At 34.5% G+C, this 12,251-nt stretch overlaps 1 protein-coding gene across 3 annotated transcripts in view; it reads right to left on the minus strand.

Annotated features, from left to right (window-relative positions):
* LOC128234993 (serine/threonine-protein kinase DCLK1-like) overlaps window positions 1-12,251 on the minus strand; it is a 52,257-nt gene that overhangs the window by 20,131 nt on the left and 19,875 nt on the right. For 2 of the 3 annotated variants that reach the window (XM_052949661.1, XM_052949662.1), the window contains exon 3: window positions 10,238-10,288. In XM_052949661.1, the coding sequence (XP_052805621.1) occupies window positions 10,238-10,288 (51 nt within the window). The remainder of the gene's footprint in view (window positions 1-10,237; window positions 10,289-12,251) is intronic. The other variant, XM_052949663.1, reaches the window with a different exon arrangement.

A 12,251-nucleotide genomic window follows, 5' to 3' on the forward strand; every position in this document is an offset into this window, starting at 1 on the left:
TCATTGCATTTAAAGTTAAACATAAATTTCTGTCAGCAAAAAATGAATTTGTCACATGATAATAAGATAATACCGCAAGATCAAAATTAGAAATTTACTGCAAGATGTCTGTTTTTTAGTTAATAAAGGAGCTTATCTCCTCAAATGTTTTGCAAATGAGATATGACACTTAAAGCTAAACAATAATTACCTGTTCACTGTGAACCAGCTGTGAACCAGCCCGCTTGATTGTGAACACTGGTATAGACTGAGATAATCAGCTCAGGGCTCTTATCACTAATAATAATATATAATAATAATTGAGTCTAAGTTTGCAAATTTTAATTTTGTTGTTCAATAAATGCTAGAATGAATTTTAGTAATTGAAGGAAATGAAGATTTGCAGTTTTGTTACTTGAGACTGAATTCAGACTTGAGACTCACAGTTTGTTATCATTTTCAGGCCCCAGAGTTCACAATCACCATATAACATCTTGAATCTGAGTTTGAGGCTTGACAGACTCAAAAAAGCCAATCCTTAAAGGTCTGATAATAAATTTTAAATATAGTGTGGTTATTTTTAATATGATAAATTTTTGTTAAACACAATATTTGCAACATGTATGGCAAGTTTTACCATTATCATTCTAATCTATTAAAAATGTACAACAAAACAAGGAATTGCAAATTTAGACTCAAGACGTAATAAAGAGCCCTGAGCGTGACTATCTTGGCCTATGCCAGTGTTCATAATTAAGAGGGCTTGTTCACAGTGAACAGATGACCTTGTTTTCATCAGAATTTGAGCCGCATTGCGCAATTTTGGGCCGTCGGACAAAATTAGTTCAAATGAAATAATCATTAATAAAATGATCTTTGGCTCTCATAACTCTGTATTTTTTACGCTTTTTTATTTTTAAGACTCTGAGACACCATTCTTAAAAGTTCTAAACCTTCTAAGAAAAGCAATACTTACTTTTCCGTCCCCAGATATACCTCTTCATACAAAGCGGGGGGTCAGGCCCGATATTAATGACCTTGATCTTGGATTTCTCAAAATCAGGGTTGTCCCCATATTTCACTTCCTGTGTCAGAGTAACCTTGGTTTCGTCAGAAGTTCTTCTCTCATAACTTTGCCGCCAATCGAAAATGTCATAGTACGGATTAAATTCCTCTACATTATTTTTCACAGTCTCGACCATTTTAACTGATTATTCTCCAAAACTGATTTCTGTTAAAGTCTTTATAAACGATGAATATTCTCAAAATTCTCTTTTATCATTTAAAGTCTCAGGCGATATATCACAAACAATTTAAAAACTCCATGCTGAAAAGTTTACTTTTTTTACAATTTAAGAAATTCTTATCTTAAGATACGATTGAAACACACGTACAACTTCATGAATATCATTATTAGCAACATCTTCGGTATATGAATCCAATGAGTGTATTAAATATTCAGTGAAATCTTATATAATTTCAACAGTCTCACTATCACAATAACATTTCTCTTAAGAATAAAATGATTCAAATCCATTTATTCCATGTCAAGTCTTTAAAATTCTTAACTTTATTTACATAAACCAATCATTGTATAAAGTTGTTATTTCAATGTAAGTGAATCGCAAAATAAATAAAATTGAAATGATTCCATTTTTCTTTCTTACACAAAACAAACTCATTAGGAAAAAACATGCAAAGCTATTCAAATGTACGCTCTGGGGTAATAAAGTGTTTAATCCTGAATGAAATGTTTTCATTAAAAAAAGGTTGAAATTTTTAAGTATATAAGTTTACAAAAGTGAAGCACTTTCTCACACTAAAGCAACAAACTTTGGCTGACATTGTCATAAAAATTGGTAAATATTCGGAAAAGAATAGCGTAGGCACAATTCATGATGTATTTTAAAATAAATAACAATATTTAAGGCATTAAACTTGCATCTTAAACTCAATGTAAATTTGGTCGCCTAGCTGTAAATCCAGCCGTAGAAAATATGTTTACCACCTATGAAAGTAACAAACTTTATTGTCACTTTCATTACGAAAATTTGTAATAAATTTGTAGCTGGTCAATTCAGAAAATACAACTAGAATTAACTTTATCCTATTATGTACTTGTTTCAATAAAATAAACAAAGGGAGGTAAGCATACTATTTTTGAGGGAAATAATTATTTAGAATGGTTAGAGTTGTCTTTCTTAGTAGCATTTAATCATTTAACCTTAAATCAATTGCAAGTCATAAGAGTTGTGACACATTTTAAATTCTCTTACTTTAGAAAGTGTAAAGATTATCATAAAGAGATTAACCGCATAACATGTTAAAATAAAAGGCAAAATCTTTGATCAATTATTATAACACAGTATGACGTCTCAATGAATTACCAAATAAAACGATCTTTTAAAAGCTCTTTGGCTTTGATCCATTTTTGAAATTCGATAACTATAACTGATCTGAAGGTTAACAATTTTGAAAAATAATTGATGTTAATGATTTCAATAATGTCAGATACTTATACTTGATGAGCAAAATACAAAGATGTCAATTTTCAGTATAAAAAATTGCTAATGTGTTGGTGAAATCCATAACTTAACATCCATAGTGGACTGCATGATGCATATGTATAAATAGTGGATTCATACATATGTATACATTAAAGAATGATACATTTATATCCAAATTGGATCCATATATATGTTTCAATAGTGGATACATATGTCTGTATACATTTTGGATTGATATGTCTGTATCCCTAGTGGATTGATATGTCTGTATCCCTAGTGGATTGATATGTCTGTATCCCTAGTGGATTGATATTTCTGTATCCATAGTAGATTGATATGTCTATTATCCATAGTGGATTGATACGTCTGTATCCCTAGTGGATTGATATTGTTGTATCCATAGTGGATTGATACGTCTGTATCCATAGTGGATTGATATTGTTGTATCCATAGTGGATTGATATGTCTGTATCCCTAGTGGATTGATATTGTTGTATCCATAGTGGATTGATATGTCTGTATCCCTAGTGGATTGATATTGTTGTATCCATAGTGGATTGATACGTCTGTATACATAGTGGATTGATACGTCTGTATCCATGGTGGATTGATATGTCTGTATCCATAGTGGATTAGTATGTCTGTATCCATAGTGGATTAGTATGTCTGTATCCATAGTGGATTAGTATGTCTGTATCCATAGTGGATTAGTATGTCTGTATCCATAGTGGATTAGTATGTCTGTATCCTTAGTGGATTAGTATGTCTGTATCCTTAGTGGATTGATATTGTTGTATCCATAGTGGATTGATATTGTTGTATCCATAGTGGATTGATACGTCTGTATCCATAGTGGATTGATACGTCTGTATCCATAGTGGATTAGTATGTCTGTATCCATAGTGGATTAGTATGTCTGTATCCATAGTGGATTAGTACGTCTGTATCCATAGTGGATTAGTATGTCTGTATCCATAGTGGATTAGTATGTCTGTATCCATAGTGGATTGATACGTCTGTATCCATAGTGGATTAGTATGTCTGTATCCATAGTGGATTAGTATGTCTGTATCCATAGTGGATTAGTATGTCTGTATCCATAGTGGATTAGTATGTCTGTATCCATAGTGGATTAGTATGTCTGTATCCATAGTGGATTAGTATGTCTGTATCCATAGTGGATTGATATGTCTGTATCCATAGTGGATTGGTATGTCTGTATCCATAGTGGATTAGTATGTCTGTATCCATAGTGGATTAGTACGTCTGTATCCATAGTGGATTAGTATGTCTGTATCCATAGTGGATTAGTATGTCTGTATCCATAGTGGATTAGTATGTCTGTATCCTTAGTGGATTAGTATGTCTGTATCCTTAGTGGATTAGTATGTCTGTATCCATAGTGGATTGATATTGTTGTATCCATAGTGGATTGATACGTCTGTATCCATAGTGGATTAGTAGGTCTGTATCCATAGTGGATTAGTATGTCTGTATCCCTAGTGAATTAGTATGTCTGTATCCATAGTGGATTAGTATGTCTGTATCCTTAGTGGATTAGTACGTCTGTATCCATAGTGGATTAGTATGTCTGTATCCCTAGTGGATTAGTATGTCTGTATCCATAGTGGATTGATATTGTTGTATCCATAGTGGATTAGTATGTCTGTATCCATAGTGGATTAGTACGTCTGTATCCATAGTGGATTAGTATGTCTGTATCCATAGTGGATTAGTATGTCTGTATCCCTAGTGAATTAGTATGTCTGTATCCATAGTAAATTGATATGTCTGTACCCATAGTGGATTTATGTCTGTACCCATGGTGGATTGATATGTCTGTATCCATAGTGGATTGATATGTCTGTATCAATAGTGGATTAATAAGTCTGTATCCATAGTGGATTAGTATGTCTGTATCCATAGTAAATTGATATGTCTGTACCCATAGTGGATTTATGTCTGTACCCATGGTGGATTGATATGTCTGTATCCATAGTGGATTGGTATGTCTGTATCAATAGTGGATTGATATGTCTGTACCCATGGTGGATTGATATGTCTGTACCCATAGTGGATTGATATGTCTGTACCCATAGTGGATTGATATGTCTGTATCCATAGTGGATTGATATGTCTGTATCAATAGTGGATTAATAAGTCTGTATCCATAGTGGATTAGTATGTCTGTATCCATAGTAAATTGATATGTCTGTATCCATAGTGGATTAGTACGTCTGTATCCATAGTGGATTAGTATGTCTGTATCCATAGTGGATTAGTATGTCTGTATCCATAGTGGATTAGTACGTCTGTATCCATAGTGGATTAGTATGTCTGTATCCATAGTGGATTAGTATGTCTGTATCCATAGTGGATTAGTATGTCTGTATCCTTAGTGGATTAGTATGTCTGTATCCATAGTGGATTAGTATGTCTGTATCCATAGTGGATTGATATTGTTGTATCCATAGTGGATTGATACGTCTGTATCCATAGTGGATTAGTACGTCTGTATCCATAGTGGATTAGTATGTCTGTATCCCTAGTGAATTAGTATGTCTGTATCCATAGTGGATTAGTATGTCTGTATCCTTAGTGGATTAGTACGTCTGTATCCATAGTGGATTAGTACGTCTGTATCCATAGTGGATTAGTATGTCTGTATCCATAGTGGATTAGTATGTCTGTATCCCTAGTGAATTAGTATGTCTGTATCCATAGTAAATTGATATGTCTGTACCCATAGTGGATTTATGTCTGTACCCATGGTGGATTGATATGTCTGTATCCATAGTGGATTGATATGTCTGTACCCATAGTGGATTGATATGTCTGTATCCATAGTGGATTGATATGTCTGTATCAATAGTGGATTAATAAGTCTGTATCCATAGTGGATTAGTATGTCTGTATCCATAGTAAATTGATATGTCTGTATCCATAGTGGATTAGTACGTCTGTATCCATAGTGGATTAGTATGTCTGTATCCTTAGTGGATTAGTATGTCTGTATCCATAGTGGATTGATATTGTTGTACCCATAGTGGATTGATATGTCTGTATCCATAGTGGATTAGTACGTCTGTATCCTTAGTGGATTAGTACGTCTGTATCCATAGTGGATTAGTATGTCTGTATCCATAGTGGATTAGTATGTCTGTATCCCTAGTGAATTAGTATGTCTGTATCCATAGTAAATTGATATGTCTGTACCCATAGTGGATTTATGTCTGTACCCATGGTGGATTGATATGTCTGTATCCATAGTGGATTGATATGTCTGTATCAATAGTGGATTAATAAGTCTGTATCCATAGTGGATTAGTATGTCTGTATCCATAGTAAATTGATATGTCTGTACCCATAGTGGATTTATGTCTGTACCCATGGTGGATTGATATGTCTGTATCCATAGTGGATTGGTATGTCTGTATCAATAGTGGATTGATATGTCTGTACCCATGGTGGATTGATATGTCTGTACCCATAGTGGATTGATATGTCTGTACCCATAGTGGATTGATATGTCTGTACCCATAGTGGATTGATATGTATGTATCCATGGTGGATTGATATGTCTGTACCCATGGTGGATTGGTATGTCTGTATCAATAGTGGATTGATATGTCTGTACCCATGGTGGATTGGTATATCTGTATCAATAGTTGATTGATATGTCTGTATCCATGGTGGATTGATATGTCTGTATCCATGGTGGATTGATATGTCCGTATCCATAGTGGATTGATACGTCTGTATCCATAGTGGATTGATACGTCTGTATCCATAGTGGATTAGTATGTCTGTATCCATAGTGGATTAGTATGTCTGTATCCATAGTGGATTAGTATGTCTGTATCCTTAGTGGATTAGTATGTCTGTATCCATAGTGGATTGATATTGTTGTATCCATAGTGGATTGATACGTCTGTATCCATAGTGGATTGATACGTCTGTATCCATAGTGGATTAGTATGTCTGTATCCATAGTGGATTAGTATGTCTGTATCCATAGTGGATTAGTACGTCTGTATCCATAGTGGATTAGTATGTCTGTATCCATAGTGGATTAGTATGTCTGTATCCATAGTGGATTAGTATGTCTGTATCCATAGTGGATTGATACGTCTGTATCCATAGTGGATTAGTATGTCTGTATCCATAGTGGATTAGTATGTCTGTATCCATAGTGGATTAGTACGTCTGTATCCATAGTGGATTAGTATGTCTGTATCCATAGTGGATTAGTATGTCTGTATCCATAGTGGATTAGTATGTCTGTATCCATAGTGGATTGATACGTCTGTATCCATAGTGGATTAGTATGTCTGTATCCATAGTGGATTAGTATGTCTGTATCCATAGTGGATTAGTACGTCTGTATCCATAGTGGATTAGTATGTCTGTATCCATAGTGGATTAGTATGTCTGTATCCATAGTGGATTAGTATGTCTGTATCCTTAGTGGATTAGTATGTCTGTATCCTTAGTGGATTAGTATGTCTGTATCCATAGTGGATTGATATTGTTGTATCCATAGTGGATTGATACGTCTGTATCCATAGTGGATTAGTACGTCTGTATCCATAGTGGATTAGTATGTCTGTATCCCTAGTGAATTAGTATGTCTGTATCCATAGTGGATTAGTATGTCTGTATCCTTAGTGGATTAGTATGTCTGTATCCATAGTGGATTGATATTGTTGTATCCATAGTGGATTAGTATGTCTGTATCCATAGTGGATTAGTACGTCTGTATCCATAGTGGATTAGTATGTCTGTATCCATAGTGGATTAGTATGTCTGTATCCCTAGTGAATTAGTATGTCTGTATCCATAGTAAATTGATATGTCTGTACCCATAGTGGATTTATGTCTGTACCCATGGTGGATTGATATGTCTGTATCCATAGTGGATTGATATGTCTGTATCAATAGTGGATTAATAAGTCTGTATCCATAGTGGATTAGTATGTCTGTATCCATAGTAAATTGATATGTCTGTACCCATAGTGGATTTATGTCTGTACCCATGGTGGATTGATATGTCTGTATCCATAGTGGATTGGTATGTCTGTATCAATAGTGGATTGATATGTCTGTACCCATGGTGGATTGATATGTCTGTACCCATAGTGGATTGATATGTCTGTACCCATAGTGGATTGATATGTCTGTATCCATAGTGGATTGATATGTCTGTATCAATAGTGGATTAATAAGTCTGTATCCATAGTGGATTAGTATGTCTGTATCCACAGTAAATTGATATGTCTGTATCCATAGTGGATTAGTACGTCTGTATCCATAGTGGATTAGTATGTCTGTATCCTTAGTGGATTAGTATGTCTGTATCCATAGTGGATTGATATTGTTGTACCCATAGTGGATTGATATGTCTGTATCCATAGTGGATTAGTACGTCTGTATCCTTAGTGGATTAGTACGTCTGTATCCATAGTGGATTAGTATGTCTGTATCCATAGTGGATTAGTATGTCTGTATCCCTAGTGAATTAGTATGTCTGTATCCATAGTAAATTGATATGTCTGTACCCATAGTGGATTTATGTCTGTACCCATGGTGGATTGATATGTCTGTATCCATAGTGGATTGATATGTCTGTATCAATAGTGGATTAATAAGTCTGTATCCATAGTGGATTAGTATGTCTGTATCCATAGTAAATTGATATGTCTGTACCCATAGTGGATTTATGTCTGTACCCATGGTGGATTGATATGTCTGTATCCATAGTGGATTGGTATGTCTGTATCAATAGTGGATTGATATGTCTGTACCCATGGTGGATTGATATGTCTGTACCCATAGTGGATTGATATGTCTGTACCCATAGTGGATTGATATGTCTGTACCCATAGTGGATTGATATGTATGTATCCATGGTGGATTGATATGTCTGTACCCATGGTGGATTGGTATGTCTGTATCAATAGTGGATTGATATGTCTGTACCCATGGTGGATTGGTATATCTGTATCAATAGTTGATTGATATGTCTGTATCCATGGTGGATTGATATGTCTGTATCCATGGTGGATTGATATGTCCGTATCCATGGTGGATTGATATGTCCGTATCCATGGTGGATTGATATGTCCGTATCCATGGTGGATTGATATGTCCGTATCCATGGTGGATTGATTTGTCTGTATCCATGGTGGATTAGTATGTCTCAACAGTACCCATAGTGGATTGATATGTCTGTACCCATAGTGGATTGAAAGTGTATCTGTACCTGTAAGTTCATCCACTCCCACTACCCCCCCCCCCCAACCCCCTCTCAATCTCACAAAATATTAAATATGACATTTAACATGATTCTTAAATGTCCTCTTTCCTGTGATCAAAATGTCATTAGGAGTTTAAATGAATGTTTTAACTGTAACACACACTTATTCAAGTATAATCTCCCGAAGATGATCATACCATAAATTTTGAAAAACATTTTGAATATATTTACTGACATTATGATTGCATTAAGAACATTAAATCTACATTTACAATGTCAAAAGTGCCGATTGTGGTCTCAATACTTGGCCATTGTCATTCGTATTATAATAATGTATATTAGATAAGAGTTCGTTCTTGCTAACAATTATTTAATGAAAATAAAAGCACAATCAAAAGGTTCCATTATAATGAACATGTACTTTTATCATTTTATATCAATATATTCATAATAAGGCGTCATTGTTGAACCAAAAATTGATCGAAAGCTTTTTAATAAATATGAAGATTTAAATAGATAAGAAAAGAATTGACAAAGGACAGCAGGTTTGTAGATTATGTTTGTTTAAGATTTCATGTACTAAAAGTTCTTTCAAACAGAAATCTACAAATAAGCGTACTGCACTCCATTTCGAGGACTTGTGTCCTTTTACACAAAAAATGCATTTTACAAAGCATGAATCATTAAAAAATGACCCTAATTCTACTTGATCAATTAACTTCATGTTTACTGGTTTTCACTAACGTCAGACCACTTTCAATGTCTTTATTTGTAAAAAGTTGCGTCAATGACTTAATTTTTCATACGTCAATAGTACATTACAGTCCATTCTTCAAAATACTATATTATCATTACTGATCACTTAATTGACAATGTGAACGCCAAGTAAACAAGGCAATTTACCATAATGTACCGACACTTAAAAGCCAGGATCATATCATATGAATGATCTCATGCAAGGAACTATTTCAATTTGTTCCAGTTTAAAAAAACAGTCAGATTTTTAAAATTATTTATGTAATAAACAAGAAGAATGATGATGATGATGAAGGCTATGATGCTGATGATGATGACAACATTGATGACAAAGAGTCGTCACGATGATGACAACAACGATGATGATGACACCAATGATGATGATGATGATGATGATGATGATGATGATGATGATGATGATGATGATGATGATGATGATGATGATGATGATGACGTTGACAATGACGATGACGACAACAACCATGATGACGATGATGATGATCTTAGATATTGACAATAATGGTTTATCTTTTTACATTCATAAACAGCAAAGTTATGATAAGCCCCGTCCAAAAAATCTGGTAAGGTAAGTTAAGACACACAATTACCTCGACTGGAGTCATGATGTTAGATATTGACAATTAATCACAAAAATGGATATAAAAACATAAATATACAGTAAAGTAATGATAAGCCCCGTCCACACATTCTGGTAAGGGGAGTTAACACACACAATTACCGGTGCTGGAAGGAGGTGGTGCTTGTTTTTTAGGTTCACCTGAAATATTTTCTACCAGATTTCATAAGCTATTGAATTGTTTGTTTTTGTTAATAATTGTCTTGTTTAAGGAGACATACTTATATTACCATGATACAAATTTGATTCTTATACATTACTGCTTACATAGCAGTTTATGAATGCAAGCCAAGTTTATATCAAAATTGCTAAGCTCGATTATAAAAGCAGCTTTAAGCTTATACAGTGGTCGAAATAAGGACGAGCCTGTGAGCCCAGTAAGTACATTCAGGTGAAATATTGTTTTCTGGGCTTGCTCAAATTCTCGATTTTATTCAGCTAGGCTTGTTGAAAAAAACGATGGCAACATTAAAGTAATTGGGCTTGTGCTCATCCAAAATTATCATTTCAATGGTCACTTATACATGTCTATATATATCATTAAAATTTTCTTGCGGGGAAAGGTACCAGTACAGTGGTTTATTTCTAGGGGTCATGAGAAAGAGCCCCTTCAAGTAAAGCTAGAAACCAGATTTCTTTGGTAAGAAGCAGACGCCTATACTGATTGATACACCACTTCACCTAACTCTTTAAGAGTCCTGATAAAAACATACATGACTGTATAACAGGCAAAGACCTTATTTTAATACAATAACAAATAGCACAGAAGCAGCCCTTATAGATTGTGTATTTGTTTAATCAATGACTACAGTTCTATGTTGCGACTTGAATGTGGTTGTTCAGCAATGATTCAGTCACCAATTTTGCCGTAAGACTGAATTCAGCCTTCATTCAGCTTAATTCAGCTTAATTCAGACAAACTTCAGACTTTCTGTTTCATGAGGGTTGAATGTGAAAAATCTAGATATGGCATGGACATCATTTCAATCAGTATATATTTGTTCTAAAGAAGAAAGAAGGAATAAACAACCTAATGAATGGCAAAGTTTCCTGGTTACAGCAGAAAAAATGAAATGTCTGAAGAAAAGAATCCTTTAAGAGGCTGTTCTTTTATTGTAAATTACAGACAGTTTTTTTAAATTATCAAAATTTATTTTTATCAAATTATGACATATAATTCTTATTTATCTCCCACCGAATGAAAATTCCATCTTAATTACTTTTGTTTTGAATTTTAAGACTCCATTTTTTTAACATATTAAAAAGGCATGACTCAAAGCTTTCAAAGGGAACTAACTGCTGAAAAAGTTTTCTTTCTGACCAATTGAAATACATCCTATTAGTGTTGTGATAAATGTGAATGTGCAGGAAAGGCCAAGAAGTGAGCACTTAATCATTATATAAATTCACTAAGTAAATTATTATATATAAGAATTAATAACTTCACAAAGGACTTAAGATAATCCAGATTTCCCATAATTTTGAAACACAAAATTAAGTGCCCACTTTGTAACAGTGCTGTAACTGAGGAAGAACATCAACACATAAAACTCATATCTACCTGCTGCTGAAAGAAAACCAGACAAAGAATTAGTAAATATCTATTGTAAACAGTAAGAATCCTCAAAAGTACATTATAGTCAGATATATCAAAAAGTAATGCACCAGTCAATTGCAACCACGGCCCTCCCAGGTCCAAGCAATAGCAGGGACTTTGACTTCGGTCCAGTCAACCCCGGGTAAAATCCCTGCCCTGCGGAAACAAACAGATGGTAAAATCCCTGCCAAATGCCCCGCACCCCAGAGACCCTAGGTAAGGCCCATTCTCTGCTATATTTTGCGCGAAGACAAAACCACTGCATTTGGGGCCACCTGAAAGGTAAAAACACAGCCCATTTCCCCAGCTATCCCCGTTATACCCCCGGACCTGGGGGGGGGGGACGTGGTTACAATTCACTGGTGCATAACAAAAAGACTGTTAGAAAGTACTCATCAATATTTAAAGTTCAACAAATGCATGAGATACCCAAACAGTAGATGAACTTTGCCCAAGCGCAAGCCTGCAAGCTCAGTATTCTGGCTCAAAATTTGCAGGGATTGTTAATTCTTTGAATTT

Source organism: Mya arenaria, chromosome 5 (genome assembly GCF_026914265.1).
Source record: "Mya arenaria isolate MELC-2E11 chromosome 5, ASM2691426v1".
In the NCBI taxonomy this organism is placed as follows: domain Eukaryota; kingdom Metazoa; phylum Mollusca; class Bivalvia; order Myida; family Myidae; genus Mya; species Mya arenaria.